The sequence below is a fragment of the Sciurus carolinensis genome, chromosome X, assembly GCF_902686445.1.
Source record: "Sciurus carolinensis chromosome X, mSciCar1.2, whole genome shotgun sequence".
Lineage (NCBI taxonomy): Eukaryota > Metazoa > Chordata > Mammalia > Rodentia > Sciuridae > Sciurus > Sciurus carolinensis.
The window spans coordinates 51,520,581-51,538,960 of record NC_062232.1 but is presented as its reverse complement, the minus strand read 5'-3'; the positions used below and the strand labels follow the sequence as shown (position 1 = coordinate 51,538,960).

Sequence of the window (18,380 nt, the reverse complement as noted above, 5' to 3'; positions counted from 1 at the left end):
CTGGGTCAAATGGTGGTTCCATTCCAAGCTTTCTAAGGAATCTCCACACTGCTTTCCAGAGTGGCTGCACTAATTTGCATCCCCACCAGCAATGTATGAGTGTCCCTTTTCCCCCACATCCTCTCCAACACCTATTGTTGCTTGTATTCTTGATAATCGCCATTCTAATTGGGGTGAGATGGAATCTTAGTGTAGTTTTGATTTGCATTTCTCTTATTACTAAAGATGGTGAACATTTTTTCATGTTTGTTGATTGCTTGTAGATCTTCTGTGAAGCATCTGTTCATATCCTTAGCCCATTTGTTGATTGGGTTATTTGTATTCTTGGTGTAGAGTTTTTTGAGTTCTCTATATATTCTGGAAATTAGTGCTCTATCTGAAGAATGAGTGGCAAAGATATTCTCCCACTCTGTAGGCTCTCTCTTCGCATTGCTGATAGTTTCCTTTGCTGAGAGAAAGCTATTTAGTTTGAATCTATCCCAGTTGTTGATTCTTGCTTTTATTTCTTATGCTATGGGAGTCCTGTTAAGGAAGTCTGATCCTAAGCCAACATGTTGAAGATTTGAACCTACTTTTTCTTCTATAAGATGCAGGGTCTCTGGTCTGATAGGAAATACTTTTATGATCTTAACATATAGCTATTCTTGCTAAGCAAACTTTCGCGAAGAAACAGGCACTCTTGAGACTATCAGTAGATTATAAATTGTTATAACCATTTCTTAAACAGATTCATAGAAGTATAGAAGTATGAGATAAAATAAACTGCATTTTTAAAATGTTGAATTTTATATATTCTGACATATATGTAAAATACATATATATATGTGTGTATATATATATATATATATATAAATCGATTACCACAATCAAGAGAATGAACTTGTTCATCTCCCCCCTGTAAAGTTTCTCCTTTTTTTAAAAAAGCTTCTCATTACCCCTTAGAAGTCTCTCCTGTTCTTGACCCTCCCCACTTACCCACCTCAGGCAACTACTGATAAGCTTCCTGTCAATATAGATTAATTTGCATTTTCTAGAGTTTTGTATAAATGTAATCATTTACTATATACTTTCTTGGTTTGACTTCTTTCATTCAGCATAATTATTCTGAGGTTAATTCAAGTTGTTGAATGAATGGGTAGTTTGTTCCTTTGTTTTGCTGAGTTGTGCTCCATTACATGTAACATAATTTTGTTATCTATTCATGAGTCGATGGTCATTTGAGTTGTTTCCCATCTCAGGCTATTACAAATACAACTGCAGCGAACACTTACGTACACGCCTGTAATCCTGTATTCTCTTTAGGTCACATAGTAATCATATGTTTAATTTTTAAAAACAATTGTTAAGCTATTTGCTTAAGAAATTGTATCATTTGGGACTGGGGATATATCTCAGTTGGTAAAGTGCTTGCCTCGCATGCACAAGGCCCTGGGTTCAATCTTCCCAGCACCACGAAAAAAGAAATTATATCATTTTATTTTCTGAAAGAGATTACAAAATCCTTGTCGTTTATATGTATGGTAGAAATCTCCAGCTAAAATATCTAAGCGTGGAGATTTCTTCTTTAGGAGTTTTTAATCCATGAATTCATATTCTTTAATCATCTTTTTCATTAGGTCATTTTTTTTAAATCTACTCTTTCACTCTACAATTATATATTCTTACCAGCAATGAAAGTTCAGATTGCTTCATATCTACTCCATTGTGGTATAGGCATTTTTTGCAAAATCGTCACCGTTCTAATAAGTGTGTAGTAGTAGCTCACTGTGATTTTAATTTGCATTTCCCTGATGTCTTTATGATATTGAAAATTTCTTATGTTAATCATGTGTATATCTTCTTTCTTTATTTAGTTTGTTGTCCTAGACTAGTCCCTGTTGCCTTCTCTTAGAAGAAGATTTATGAAGCTATTTATGATCTTTGCAGGGGGCAATTTGGCCTTTTTTATCACAACTATAAATGTTTTTTATTTTTTTGACACAGCAATTCCAAGCACTCTTTTAGGCGCTAGATGAAGCACTATGGGTAAGACAGAAATGCTTTTATAAAGTTTAAAATCTTATCAAGAGACAGCCATATTTTCCTCATTTATTTAGACAGACTAAATATATGAGTAAAATATATAATATGCTAGAAATTGATAACACATGCTAAGGAGAAAAAAAGATATATAAACAGGAATGAAAATAGGAAGATTTTTGTAGAGGGAGGCATGTCAAATTTAGACATACAAGGCCTGAAAGGCCTTATTGAGAAAGGTGTATTTGATAAGAATCCTAGGGAATGGAGCAAGCAAGAGCAAACTTTATGGATATGTGGGAGAAGTTCATTCCAATTTGAATAAAGTCAGTACAAAAATCATGATGTGTTGGGGAATAGCAAGGAATATTCATAAAACCTATTATAGTGACTGATCACAATTTATAGCTATTTAGAATATTATTACTAATGGCAGAGGAGTATGACCTAGAACTGTATGGTCTCAATGCTTATCTTATGTCATATTGTCTCTTCCTTATAACAATGAGACATATAAAGGAACAGGCTTGTTCCTTTGCACCATTGTTCCTTTCCATTGTCCAACTTTTACACAGGTTCACCCTTTGTTTCCAATCATGTGATGTCTATGGTGACCTTCGCATGGTAGGATGCATTTATCTTCACACTAATTATCGGGCTTTATACTGTTACTATCACTGCCTGGACAGTGGTCCCCTTCTTCCCTCACCATATATGTGTGTCATCCCAAAGTGGGGGCATGCAGGTCCAAAGGTCATTCTCCCTAGGGAGAGGAAAATCCTAAATTCACATGAACTCCTATATAAAAATTCTAATTATAGCTCTTCTGCACTCCTCCAGCACTCTGTATAGTATCCAAGACACTTTGTTTCCACTTTTTAATTTTATGTTACTTTTATTTTTTAAATAGGCAGGCAATGCACTGTGGTATGAAATTTTAAAAGAACAAAATTACATAGGAGGGAAAAATAAGTTTTCCTCCCCATTTTCCCCAGCCAATCATTATTTCTGCATTGAGACAAACAATGTAACCAGATTCCTTGGTATCTTTTCAGAAATATTGAGTGCGTATGTGTACATGTGCATGAGGGTGTGTTTACTTCTCTTCTGCACCCCAGTTCCAACTGATAGAAAGCATCTTTTTTTTCCTTTTCTTGTCAGGATTTTCATTTTCTCTTTTTCACAGCAACTGTATGATACATAGGCAAATGTCTCAATATTTTCTTCCAAGAATGGCAAGTTGAACAAACAATTGTTTGGTTTGGTTTGGTTTGGTTAGATGTTCAGACCATGAAAAATAGACAAGATAATTATAGTTGTGATTATGGTTTTATCTCTTTTTTCCAGTAGATTTTTATTGGATCTTTGTAGTTATACATAACATTAGAATTCATTTTGACATAGTTATGAAAACATGAAATAAAATTTGCTCTAATACAGTCCCCAGTACTTCCCCTTTCTCTCTCCTCCTCCCTTCCTTTGTTCCCTTCCCTGTACTCTACTGATCTTTCTGCTATTTACTTATAGGGGTTTTTTTTAGTTAGTATCTTGTGGGTATAGTGGATAGTGAGGTTCACTGTGGTATATTCACATATGCACATAGGAAAGTTAGATCAGATACATTTCACTGTTCTTCCCTAACCAGTCCCCTCCTCCCGCCCCCTCAATCCCCTTCATCTGGTTCATCGATCTTCTTCTACTTTGATGGACTCCCTCTCTCCCACTCTCTCACCCTTATTTGGGCTAGCTTCTACATATTAGAAAAAACATTCAACTTTTGACTTCTTGTGTCTACCTTATTTCACTTAGAATGAGTGATAGTCCCAAATTCTATCCACTTAGTAGCAAATACCATAGTCATTCTTCTTTATGACTATTAATACTCCTTTGTGTATATGGAATAAATTCTTTTTATTCATGCATATGTTAAAGTTTCCATAGCTTGGCTATTTTGAATTGTACTGCTATAAATACTTATGTAGTCATATCCCTATAGTAACTGATCTTAGGTCTTGGATATATACCAAAGAGTAGGATAGCTGGGTCATATGGTGTTTCCATTCCTAGTTCTTTGAGGACTCTATACTGCTTTCCAGAATGGTTGCTCTTATTTGCAGTCACACCAAAAATGTATGAGAGTCCCTTTTCCCCACATCCTTTCCAACTCTTATTATTATTTGTATTCTTGATAATGGCCATTCTGACTGGATTGTGATGAAATCTCAATGGAGTTTTGATTTGAATTGCCCTAATTGCTAGAGATCTTGAACATTTTTATGTGTTTTTTGGTCATTTCTATTTCTTCTTTTGAGAACTGTCTTTTTATTTTTTTATTTTTTGCCCATTTATTAATTGAGTTTTTGAGGGGGGGTGTTTTATATCCTGGACATTAATGCCCTGAAAGGCAGTTGGCAAAGATCTCCCATTCTGTAGACTCTCATTTCATGATCCTAATTGTTTCCTTTGATGTGCAGAAGCTTTCTAGTTTGAGGTCATCCTACTTACTGATTTTTGGTTTTATTTCTTCAACTTTAGGAGTCTTGTTAAGGAAGTCAGTTTTGTGCCAACATGCTCTAGTTTTGGGCATACATTTTATTCTAGGATTTGCAGAGTTTCTGGTCTAATTTCTAGTTTTTGATCCAATTTTTGTTGACTTTTATGTTGGGTGAGAAACAGGGATCAATTTCATTCTTCTATATACAGAATTCCAGTTTGCCCAACACCATTTGTTTAAAAAATATTTTTTTTCTCCAATGTGTAATTTTGGCACCTTTGTCTAGTATGAGACAACTGTATTCATGTGGGTTTGGCTCCGTGTCTTCTATTCTGTTCCATTGTTCTTCATGTCTGTTTTGGTGCCAGCACAATGCTGTTTTTGTTACTATAGCTCTGTAATATAATTTGAGGTCTGGTATTGTGATATCTCCTGATTCATTTTTCTCACTCTGGATTGCTTTGTTTATTCTGGGTCTCTTATTTTTAGAAATGAATTTTAGAACTGTGTTTTCTAGTTTTGTGAAGCATTTCATTGGCATACTGATGTGTATTTCATTGAATCTGTTGAACACTTTTGGTAGTATGACCATTTCAGTAATATTAATTCTGCCTATAAAAGAACATGGAAATCTTTCCATCTTCTCAGGTCTTCTTCAGGTTTTTTCTTCAGTGTTCTATGGTTTTCATTGTGGAAGTTCTTCACATAATTCATTAGATTGATTCCCAAGTACTTTATGAGGCTACTATGAATGATGTATTTCTCCTTATTTCTTTTTCAGTAGATTCATCATTGTAATATAGGGAAGCAACTGATTTATGTATGTTGATCTCATATCCTACTTCTGTACTAAATTTGTTAATCAGCTCCAGAAGTCTTCTGGTGTAGTTTTTTGAGTCTTCTAAATACAGGATCATTCAATGTTATTATAGACAGAGATTTTTATTTTTTGCCATTTTTATTTATTTCTAATGTTTTATACAGAGTTGTTTCTTCTTTAACTATTATTCTATTGTAATTCATCCCTTGCTAGTTTTAATTTTTATTTTTTGTTTCTTCATGATATATTCCATTGAGTATATTTTGTTGTACAGGCTTTGTGGTTATGGATTCTTTTAGTTTCTGTTTATCATTGAGGGTTATTGCTTCATTCTGAAGGAGACTATGGCTGGATATAGTAATTTTGGTTGTCATCTACTATCCTTCAGAGCTTTTTAAATATTAATTCAAGCCCTCCTAGCATTTAGGTTGTGGGTTGAGCAATCTGTTGAAACCCAGTCATTTTACCTCTAAATGTGATCAGCCATCTTGAAGTTTTTGAAATTCTATCTTTATTCTATATATTTGACATTTTCATTATAATATGTCATAGAGGAGATCTATCGTGATTCTATTTGGAGTTATACTTGCATCTTGTATTTGAATTTCTGTCTCATTTCTAAAATTTGGAAAATTTTCTAATATTGAAAAGATTGCACATACCTTTAGATTGTTTTAAGGAGCCTTCATCTACCCCATTGCTTCTTAAATTTGATCTCTTTATGTTTTCCCAAATTTCTTGAATATTCTGGTTATGGTTTTTTAACATATTTTCTTTATGGTCAACTTTATTTTCAAGATTACATACTTTGTTTTCAAGGCCTGAAAATCTTTCTTCCAAGTAGTCTAATCTATTGGTGTTGCTTTCCATTGAATTTTTAATTTGGTTTATTGAATCTTTCATTCCCAGGATTTCCATTTGGTCCTTTTTGAGAATCTTTATCTCTTTATTGAAATCATCTTTCACCTCCTGTATTTTCTTCCTAATTTTACTTTTTACATTTTTTTAGTTCATTGAACATTTTAACTATAAACTTTCTAAATTATTTTTCTGACATTTCCTCCACTGTAATGCCAGTGGAGTCAGTTGTTGAAGCTGTTTGGAGTGGTTTTTTTCCCTTGATTTTTAATATTACTTGTATATCTATGCACTTAACGGGGTGGTTTTGCTTCTTTTAAGCAAGGGTCTACTTCGTGAGCTTCTCTCTCTCAAGAGCCGTGGTTTGGGTGAATATCCAGGTGTAGATACTTTAACTCATGGTGTGACCTTTGTTGATGCCAATATCAGCCCCAGTTTGAGAGAAACCACAGAACCCTATTTACTATAATCACATCAGAGCCCAGTCACTTTCTATTCAACCTTATAAAAAGTGAAAGACTTGGTGATATTGTACTCCACCAGATCCTCTAATCCAGATATAAACTTGTAGTAAAATTCTGGAATGGGTTGAAAATTAGTTGTTAAATCTAGTGAAATTACTGTAAAATTATATGAGGGTTGAAAGAGAAAGAAGAAATGTTGGGAAAAAGAGAGAAAAAGAAAATGAGAAAAGGTAGAAAAGAATAATACACACTAAGGTAAAAAGGTAAAAAAGTGTATGGGGGTATTTCTGGTACTAGCAGACAGTGTGAGAAGGAGAATCATGATTGAGAGAATCAAGTATAAACTGTGGCTAGGAAGACAAAGATTGGGAGAATGAGTCCAATTAGTGCTTTAAACCATTAGAAGAAATACATTCACATGGGTTGAAGGTACAATATTGGCTATTAGGGTAACAACTAACCATCAAGAAAAATAGGAATATGCATGATCAAAGTTGATGTTTGAGTTATTTGTAGTAAACCATGTCAAGGTGAAGAAAATTCTTGTTGAATCTTGGTTTGGATTTCATTCGGATTTGGGACATTTAGAAAATGTCCATCATTATTTGTCTTCCGATCCCTGCAGAGGTGCCTGGGCAGAAGAGCCCCTCTAGTTGCTATGGACCTCCCACTGCCTTGTTTTGGTTTGTCATTTCAGGGGTCTGTGGCTGACTGCATAGAGTGTGTGGAGTGTGTGATGTTTTTTTTTTGTTGGTTGTTTCTGTTGTGTGCAGGAGTTCAGGATGCAGAGCTCTGAGCTGTTGCTGCTATTGCTGTGGGTCACCATATGCCCACTCCCCTCTACAGGTTCCTTTTCATGAAGGTGTAAAGACTAATGACTGTCTGCAAGCAAAGGTCCTGTGGTTGTAGATTCTCTGTGGGTGATCTGTGGTACAAATCCTGGCCTACACACTCACTGGGATACTGTCCTTAAAGGGACTCAGCTGGTACCCCTGGGTTCTAGTTTCTACAGCCCCAGGCTGTGAAGGGCAGGCACTGATTCCCTCTGCTGTTACTGAGGCAGGGTCGAGACAGTATCAAAACAGTGCCCTATCACTCAGTAGTTGTGTTTGAGGGTCAGCTGCCTTGAACCCAGGAACAGTTTTGCCTTGATTGACCTCCTGCTGGCTTTGGTAATGATCCAGGACTCTTTCCTTTAAGCATCCTGGGGACTCAGGAAACTTCTCATCCCAGCCTTCCACCAGCTGCTGCCATAAACTGGGGAACCATCACTCTATGCTGCTGGATACCCAGGAAGCCTCCTTCCAGGATGGCCTTATGCAGACTGTGGCTGCAATCAGGGACAATCCCTTTAGGCTTCTTAGAACCTCGGGTAACTTCCCTTTGTGTCTCATCCCAGGGACTGCAGGCAGCAGCAGCAGTTCTAATGGCTCTCCTTTCCCTTTTCCATTGATTGCTGCCAAAACTGCCTTGTTGCTTGGATCTGAGCTCAGTTCTGCTGCTGTGAATCGCAGGTGTCTGCTCTATCTCTTCCCAGCCTTCCATGACAGCTGTACAGAGTGCTGATTTTGGCAAGCACTTCCTGGGTTGGTTGTTCCACCCTGCTCCCCTTTTCATGGTCAGGGGAAGGAGTTTCAGCAACTTTTCGTTATTAGGGATCCCTCTGCAAGTTCTTTCTAGATGAATTCTTAAGAGAAACCCTGGAGGGATGCTCCCTTTAGTTTAACTTGCTTCTCTCTGGAAGTGGGGAGATGCTGTGTTGATTTATGGGGGTGACTGTTCAGCTGTGGGCTCCACAAAATGGCTGTGGATCTTGGCATGACTTTCTGTTCACGATTTGGTTTTATACTGGTTGAGATGCTTCAAGGACAACGTTTTTCTGTCATGCCTTTTTTCTGCCTTTCTTTCCAAATGTTAAGGGAGTAAACTTTTGTACTTTTCTGCTCTCTTACTCTGCCTGTTTTCCCTCCCTACTTCCCCCACCCTGTTTCAGGTTTGGAGTTAGGAAACTCTGTGCTTATTTTCTACTCTGGTAACCAATCTTCAAGTCTCTCCAGATCTTAAAAATTGTAATGTTGAGTCTTAGGACATTTATTTTGTTACCCACCTCTCAGATCAGCAGTTCCTTCATTGCCTTCTTTCTGCATTGTGGAGAGATCAGGATCCCCTGCCTAGGTCCATTCTGCCATATTTAGGACTCTCTTAAAAAGTATCTTAACAACTTTTTTCATTTGATTTTTATCATACCCTGTGAGGTAGCTGGTGTTGCCCCTGTGTTATGGAAGAGAGCAGAGAAGCTCAGAGAAGAGAGATGACTTACCTAAGGTCTCCCAGGCAGAAAGTGGAAAACCAGGACTGATGTTGGAGTCTTTTGTCTGCATTCTTTCTTCCACTCTGAGGAGTGTTGGATTTTGTCTTATGAACATGGGAGGAGATATCTAAACACTTGCTAGTAGGGTGGTTCAGAAAATTCCCATAATTCTTTTAATCACATTAGCATTCCTGTAGTAGACCCCTAAGTGTAATGTTGGCAGATATCAGGTGGTAGGCAGAATTAGGGACATAAAAACTTGATGTAATTGTTTCCTGGATGTCTTCTTTATCCCTCCACAGATCTATTTAGGTCCACCTGAGGAGAACACTGCACCCCCAGTGCCTCCACCTCGAGTGACAGCAAGAAGGCATAAACCAATCACGATTTCAAAGCGATTACTTCGAGAAAGGACGGTTTTCTATACTTCTTCCCTGGATGAAATTGAAGGTCAGTACTCAGGTTCACCCTTAGCTTCTAAATGGTGATTGGACACAAAGAAGTTATTGTGTGGGAGATATGGGGGCATGGACGTTTTTAGCCATACAAATGTAGGCCTTTCCTGGATTCTAGGTTTAAAAGCATCTAGGAGAAGCAAGGTTTATTACTTGTGCCCAGAGAGGAAATTACTTCTTTAGTTTAATAGTACAGGGGTGAGTTTGTAAAAGAAGTGAACATGACCCTTTACAATGTCAGTAGGAGATCCACAGTGTTCTTAGATCTATGCCCCTAATACATGGAAATGCATAAATAAGATACTTTCAGAATGTTCTTGAGTTTTAAAATTCATATATGGCTAACATGGATTGAAAACCTACTATGCTAGTATAGTGCCTGGTATATATTCCTTGGTCCCAAGGAGGTTATGGGATAAAGGGAGATATATGTATGTAAACAAATAAGTGCCATTCAGTGCAATAATTGCTAGTATGGAGACTCCCAGACATTCTACATGGACCTCTGCCCCACGCATCACTATTTCACTGAGACCACATTTGCCAAGGTTACTAATAATCTCCACGTGATCAAATCAAATAACCACTCCATTATTCTCATCATATGCAGCTTATGAGCAGCATTAGATATAGTTGACTACTTCCTTCTCCTCCTTAAAACACTGAACTTGGTTTCCAGGACACCAAACTCTCCTTCTGCTTCACTAGGCATTCAATCTCAGTCTCCTCTGCTGCTTTTCCTTCTCTGTCTTTTTTTCTATGTGATTTCTTTAAGTTTTTGGTTTTAAATATCATTTAAATGCTGAGGATGATTTCTAGTTTCCATCTGTAGGATTCATATCTCTCCCCTGTTGTCATCTCATACTCCCAGCTGAACTATCGCTTTTGGATGACTTATGGGCATTTCAAATTCAAAATATTTAAAACACAATTCTCGATTCCCTACTGCTCCTTAACCTTCTCCTACACTGTTCTCCCCCTCAATCTAAGCAAGAGGCCATAGCAATCACCTGATCTCTAAGTTTGAGAACTTTCACATCATCCATAATTACTCTTTTCCTTTTGTCCCTCATACCTGAACCATGAGCAATTCCTATCAGCTCTGCATGCCCATTACATGCTAAATCCTTCTACTTTCCAGTGCTACCATCTTTGCTGAGCCTCCACCATCTCTTACCTGGTATCCCTATTTGCCTACTTACCTGGCTCTAATCCATTCTCCACAGCAGCCAGTAAAATAGACATCCGTTTAAAATGTAAATTGGATCTCATCATTCCCACTGCTGCAAACTTTTAGTGACCTCTCTTCATTTTTAGCATAAAATTTGCATTTATTGCTGTGTTGTATGATCTTTGCTTATCTCTCTAACCTTCTTTTCTGTGCTTCCTGATCTCACTGTCCTCTTTGCTCTCTCTGCTCTAATCTCATTGGTCTTGCTGTTCCTTATAGGTATCAAGCTTAACTAAGGGTCTTTGCATTTGCTATTCTCTTTGCCCTAAGTATTCTTCCTCCAGAACTTCACAAGACTTACTCCTTTATCCAGAGTTTGGCCAAATGCCATCTCCTCATAGAGACCTTCTCTGTGTATTCTAGTTAATAGTCCTTTCTCCTCATCCAATCGCTGCCTATTTCTTTACACTACTCTATTTTATTCATATCACCTGCTACTATTTGTTGACACATTTATTTCCTGTCTTTCCTGTTAGAATGTAAGATCTATTTTATAAACAAGTCCTGTTATACATTACAGGTACTCATGTAATAATAGTGAATGAATGGATATTTAAGGAATAATGAAGAGAAAGGGATTACCTAGCTTAAAGATCATTTTCTTACAGGAATTAGAATGTTAATCAGGAGAAAATGGAAGTGAAAGTTGAATGACTACTCTGTTCTGCTATAATTTCATTTTTATGGTACAAATGTATTTATTTATCCATGATTTCCCAAAACAGAAATTCTACACCAGCAGAATTTTTTCACACTGTATCCCCAGCACCAGCCCAATAATTGGTACATAGTAAGTCCTCCATTATTGACTATAATAAATGAATGAATTGGGTGTTGGTAGACCTAAGGTCAAACTTCATATTAGCCACTATCCTGATGAGCAACTTGAGCTAGCCACTTTCTCTCTGGGTCTCAGTTTGCCCCTTTCTGTGGTGAGGGCTTTGTGCCAGAAAATCTCCAATGAGATCACCCAGTCTAGACATTTTTAAAAACTTTTTTAGACTGATATATAATTTAAATGCTATAAAATTCACTCTTCTAAATTTTACAGCTCAGTAATTTTATTATATTTTGTACAACCATCTTATTCCAGAACATTTTCATTACCATATTTTCCAATTTCCATTCCCCATAACCCTTGAGTGTTACCAATCTACTTTATGTCTCTACAGATTTGCCTATCCTGAATATTTCATATGAATCAAATTATATACTGTGAAGTCTTTTGTGACTGACAAGTTATTTCACTTATTATAATGTATTCAAAGTTCATCCACATTGTAGCATGAATAATTCATTCATTCTTTTTTATTGTCAAATAATATTTCACTCATCATTTGATAGTTGAATGCTATTTACTTTTTTGACTATTGTGAATAATGCTACTGTGAGTATCCATGCACAGGTTTTTGTGTGAAGGTCTATTTTCAATTATCTTACGTTTCTTGGGTCATGTGGTTACTCTGTATTCAAACTTTTAAAGAATAGCCAGGCTATTTTCCAAAAAGATAGATACACCATTTTACTTTCCTTCCAACAGTGGATAAAAGTTCTAATTTCTCCAAACCCTCACCAACACCTGTCATATTTTGACTTTTTGGTTCTAACTGTCCTAAGTGGATATACATCCATAATCTCAAATAATATTTAATATTTTTGTGTAAGGTATTTATGTGGAGCTCTGTTTTGTAGGGCAAACATTGGGAACTCAAGAGAGGTTGGTTACACAATTAAAAATACACAGTTAACAATAGCTGCTAAATGAGAACAACAATTTACACCATCTATCTTATCCTAAAGCACCGTTACCTACTCTCTAAAGCATTGTATTTCATATAACCTATCTGATACTGTTCTAAAAAGGAAACAATCCTTCTACTTACCACCATTCTTTCTCAGTAATATTTCATTACCATACCCCCAAACTTACTGTTTTTTTTAGTAAACAGCATTTTAGTGAATCCCTCCACAAGCATTATGGACTCCTTCATGTCCCCATATCTAAGCCAGGGTCATTCTACCTCTTTAATATCTCTTGACTATCTTTGCTGATGCCATTCCAGCTTAGATCCTTCTCATAAATAGTCACATAACTAGTCCCCAGACCTCCAGTCTCTCTGGTCCAATCTACTTTTCATAATGAACCCAAAGGTATGTTCTAAAAACACATATATGAGAATGCCACTTCTCTGTTGCCCAAAAAGTAATTGTCCCTTGTGGCCCAAAGATAAACTCTAAATTCCTAAGCCTGGCATCCATGGTCTTCATCCATGCTCCAACCCATCTTCACAACCTTATCTTCTTTTACTCACACCTTTCACCTCAGATTCTCAAGTCAAACTAAACTTCTTAAAAATATTTTCTTGGATAAACCCTGATCTTTCACTCTTCCAAGTTATTATTTGTCTGAACACTCTTGTTTCTTCTATGCCCCTACCCAAGCCCTAACCAGACATCATGTCATTTCATCTGTGTTTCAGTATGTATCTCTAAAAATAAGAACTTTTTTAAAAACTAAAACAACAATTACTATCAGCCTATCTAAAAGAAAATGATAATTTCTTAAGATCAATTATATAGTCAGCATCCTAATTCTCCTAATATTTCATTTTTTTAAAAATTTGGGTCCATCTGTTGTAACTTACTGATACAGCTCTCAGGAATCATTTTGCTGACCAAAACTATGTTCTTTACCACTAAATTCTGATCTAGGTTTTCTATTACTAAGGAAGGTGATAATTCCCTTGCAGCAAGTTCAGCATGGGAGGTTTCAGAGAACAGTTTCAGAGAACTCTGTGGATCACTTAAAATTAATTTTCTAAGTTTTGACTATATTAGTGTAGGTTAATTTTTCTAGGCCAAGAGTACCTGGCTCTCATTATGGTTTCAGAAGCTTCAAGTAAAACTCAGAGTCATTGAAAAGCATGTACTAATGTCAGAGGAAATTGTAGACCACAAAGGCTTGAGGAAGAACATAAAGTGGCTATTTGATGGTTTCTTCATGGGGGTGGAGAAAGAAGTTAAATTCTGTTATGTTTATTAACTTGAAATTTGAGAAACATTAACAAATTACTTTTGGGAGAAATAGTTAAGAATTAACTGATGTCTTTATTTAGAAAGAATACGATATGAAATTGATTGGGGATGCTAAGTCCCTTTTGAATTCATTCCCCTTTGAATAAAACAGCCTGGTTTATTGTGGCTTGCTGAATTCTGGTGGTGAAAATCAGACTCGGATCTTAAATTGAATTCCTTATTTAGATGGAACCTGTGACTCCTCTTGAATTAGGAAGGGCAGAGACTAATCTTGTAGGTTATAATTTACTTGTAACACAGTGTATATAGCAGTTTTGAAAATGTATACAACTTTTTAAAAATTAAGAATGCACGCACATATCACAATGAAAAGGTTTTAGAGACTATCATTAATCTTCCCTCTTTGCACCAACTTTTCTCAGATGAAATCCAACATCAAACACCTAATGGTACTATCACTATCAACCTAGAACCCCCGAAGCTGCCACAGCACCTCAAACTACCTATGCAGAGGATTGGGGAAGCTGATCCTGGGAGGAAGTCCCCTAGCAGGCCTGTTTCAGATGGCAAATTGGAACCCTGCCCTGAGGTGGATGTGGGGAAGTTGGTGTCTAGGCTACAGGATGGAGGGACCAAGACTACCCCAAAGGCTACCAATGGGCCCATTCCAGGCCCTGGCCCCACAAAGACCCCTTCTTTCCACATAAAGAGACCGGCTCCCCGGCCCCTGGCTCACCACAAGGAAGGTAAGTATTTAGAAATCCCATGAGAACCAGAACTGAACCTGTCTGTGATCCTTCTGGGGTTGGAAATATCATAAGTGGGACTGTGTTCCACTTTACTGGTACTCATCCTGGAATGGTGGTCAAGACCACAGAAACGTTCACAGTAATCACTAGAATGTAAGGTCCATGAGGGGCAGGTATTTGAGGTCTGTTTTATTTTCTTCTGTATTCCAAGTACCTAGCACAGTGTCTTGCTGGCTCATAGTAGGTACTTGTGGATTGTGTAATAAATGATGAATGATAATGAGATTACTTATAACAGTGATTCTGTTGCCAGGTATGAACTATCTTCTCTGTAACTGGCACTGTATTAAGTACTAAATACTATTTATTATCCTCATGACCCTTTTGTGAAGAAAGTATTTTTCATGTTTCAGTTAGAAAACTGAAGATCCTAGGGATAAGTAACTTCCCAGAGAATCACGGACTAACTGGCAGAGTTAGGATCTAAATCTTAGCACATCTTAACAAGTGCCAAAATCAGTGTTCTTTCCATGAAGGCAAGACCCTCATTTTGCCTTCTGATAAGAAACTTTGAATCTGTGAACCATTGTCTTCTCATTCTCATTTTCTCATTTGGGAGGAATAAGGACAAAGGGGGATACAACTTCTGCTAGTCTAGACTTTTAAAATTATCACAAATTCTAGATGTGGTTGATATCTACAGTCTTTGTTAGCTATATACATGGGGACTTATGTTGAGAGGAAGGGGCTGATCCAGAGGTGGGTTTGAGGATAAAATTCTATGAAGATAGTATGGTATAATAGAAACATGGACTTTGGACTCAGAGAATTGAATCCAAACTCTTTTACCTTGTAGCTAGATGACCTTCTTAACATGTGCCTTATGTTTACATACTCTCTTGTTCTAAAAAGGAGTTAAGGCATTTCACAATATTAAAACTTAAAATAGTAAGTTTAGTCAAATATTAAAACTTAAAATAGTAAGATAATGCATTTGAAAACTATTGGTTATGTACTGACAGTGTACCTGGCCCATGTGAGGTGCTGAGGATACATAAATAAATTAGATATGCAAGGTCCCTGTCCTCTTGAGGCTTAGAACAGAGCATGGCAAACTATGGCATATGGGCCAGATCAGACTCATTGCCTCTTTTTTTAAAATTTTTATTCAGTATAATTAGTTATACATGACAGTAAAATGTATTCTTCTAACACCATATATAAATGGTGTATAACTTCTCATTCTTCTGGTTATACATAATGTAGGATCACATCGGTCATAGTCATATATATACATAGGGTATTAATGTCTAATTCATTCTACTATCATTCCTACCCCCAAACCCCTTTAACTCCCCTGTGCCTAATCCAGACTACCTCTTTTTTATATGGCCCACAAGCTAAGAATGTTTTTGACATTTAAAAAATATATATATATATATAGTTTATATACTTCGATGCATATATTTAGTTTATTTATTTTTATGTGGTGCTGAGAATCAAACTCAGTGCTTCATACATTCCAGACAAGCCCTCTACCACTGAGCCACAACTCCAGCCCTGTTTTTGACATTTTTAAATATTTGAGAAAAGATAAAAGTAATGTGATCTATCATGATGCATAAAAATTATGTGAAAATTAAAATTTGCTTCATTAACATAAATACACCTCTTCATTTACATACTGTTTAGGGCTGCTTTCACACTACCACAAACTGTGTAGGAACAACAAACTTTATGACCTGCAAAGCCTAAAATGTTAACTATCTGACCCTTTACAGATAAAGGTTGCTGACCCTTGCCTGAGAGTCCAGAGCATAAGTAAGAAAAATGAATCCTAGAGCAGGGGCGGGGGAAGGTAGGATAGGAGGGAAATAACAGGAAAAGAATCAATACACAAATTGTTTGCCATGAAACCTTACACACTGACTGGAATAGCGTCACAGAGTTGGCTCCAAACTTTCTAGAGAAAACAAGAAGAAAGAAACCTCAACAGTTATATAATTCCAAGTTCTTAAGGGAAAAAACAGCCCGATGTTCAGGTAAAGCGCAACTTTACTGTTTATGAGGCCAGGAAAAATTTTCTTCTGTGGATTGTGGCATATAACAACTTCACTGTGGGCTGATGGCATTGTCTCAGAGAACAATTTAGTAAAAGCCTGTTCTTTTGGGGGGCCAGTACACATTTTATGAAGTAATTGACCTCATGAATTCTCTGGCTGAATCCTCTGATGTATCCATGTGCTATTTAACCTCTTTGCACATTGGTTTCCATATCTGTAAAATGGGAGAAAGAGCTCACCCCACAGAATTATTGCTAGGATTAAAAGGAATAAGAAACTATCTGGCATAACCAGCATTTAAAATACGATACTGATTTCCTTCCCCTATCCCTCCCTCCCTAAGATTTGCTTCTTCTGGGAAATACAGCTGAAAAAAAATAAAAATAAAGGCCAGACTTCTATGTGGACATCTGCTTCAGTTTATAATTCATATATTGACCTTCATATCAATCTGCTAGAAAGTTGGATAACTCCACTTAAATCTATCACAGTAAAATTTGTCTTTCCTGTCGCCAAACCTTGAGATCAGCCAGGTTCTATCAGCTCAGCACACATAGTAATTCAACCCTCCCTATCAGTTCTACCTTTACAACCTTCTACTGCAAAGTTCAATCCCAGTGGCCTTCTCTTCTTCCCCTTCCTCCACAGTCCCATCCCCTGGGCTGCTGGTGGCAGTTGCTGTCATCTCATGGTGTCATTTAATATAAGAACTGATCTGACTTGTCTTTTATCAGTTACACTAGATTTAGAAATCTAGGCTGCAGCATTGCCAGGCTTTGATTTCTGCCCTAAATCAGTTAGCAACAGGCTGGCATGATGCAGCTTTTTTCAAAACCCCAGGTCTCTACCCTTGGCCAAAAAATGCAGAAATGAAGTGGCTTTGGCCTTGGTGGAGGAGTAGCCACACCTCTTGTGTAGTTGCCTCTTTGAACCTTACCGACCCCACCTCCTCACCCCACTGCCTCCCTTTCTCACTCACTATTTTGTCTGCCACACTGGTAGATTCATAGTTATCAGAACAGTTATCAATTAGGAAAACTGTAAAAAGCTCTGACTCTGAGTTGTAGGTGGAGATTGTTAACCTTCCTATGATTTTGTACAGGCAAAATCATAGGAAGAAGCTGTCACCTCAGCTGACCCACTCAGAACCTCACAGTTTTCACTCCATTTCAGCTCCTTTCTCCAGGATGCTTTTTTGCTTTAGTGATCCAAATATGCCACTGTCTTGCCCCCATCTTCATCCCTTGCAGTGATCCACCATTTAAGTGGACTTGATATTCTCTACATTTTTTCTCAGCAATTAAAAAGAGTAAAAGCATGGTGCCTGTTAAATTGCTTTCTTCCATGACAGTCAGCTTTATAATAAAATCAATATTGTTTGCTGGTGGAATTTTATCAAGGGCCCTTTTCTGTTCCAGACATAGAGCTGGATATTTTCCCTTCGTCTATTGCATCTAATCATTGTGACAGGCTTGGGAGGCCTGGGAGGCAGGTTTTACTGTTCCCATTGCACAGATGGAAAAATAGACTCAGAGACATGAAATAACTTGCCCAGAGACATTCAGGTTGTAAAGTAGACATGGCACTTGAACCTAGTCTTCTTAAGTCCAACATCAGCACATTTATACAACATTCTAATTCAGCTGCTTTAGTCACCTTCCCCTTTCTATTTTTTTTTTCTAAAAGGCACTCACTTTGGGAGTGATAAAATTATAAAATTCCTTTTTCTTTCATTTGATATTACTTCCTCTTATCAGTCCTGGGTGTGCAAAAGGCATGTGTAGCTCCCACAGAGGAATTTAGGACTTTCCTTTGGGGAATAAAGAGGCAGGAGGGCTGTTTCCAATTTACTTACATGTATTTGCTCATTTTATTCACAC

The 18,380-nt window shown here is 37.1% G+C and overlaps 1 protein-coding gene across 3 annotated transcripts in view; it reads left to right on the top strand.

Moving 5' to 3' along the window:
* The window catches only part of Ophn1 (oligophrenin 1), a 408,982-nt gene that overhangs the window by 373,826 nt on the left and 16,776 nt on the right, over positions 1–18,380 (top strand). For 2 of the 3 annotated variants that reach the window (XM_047536395.1, XM_047536394.1), the window contains exons 20-21: positions 9,269–9,416; positions 14,111–14,434. In XM_047536395.1, the coding sequence (XP_047392351.1) occupies positions 9,269–9,416; positions 14,111–14,434 (472 nt within the window). The remainder of the gene's footprint in view (positions 1–9,268; positions 9,417–14,110; positions 14,435–18,380) is intronic. The other variant, XM_047536396.1, reaches the window with a different exon arrangement.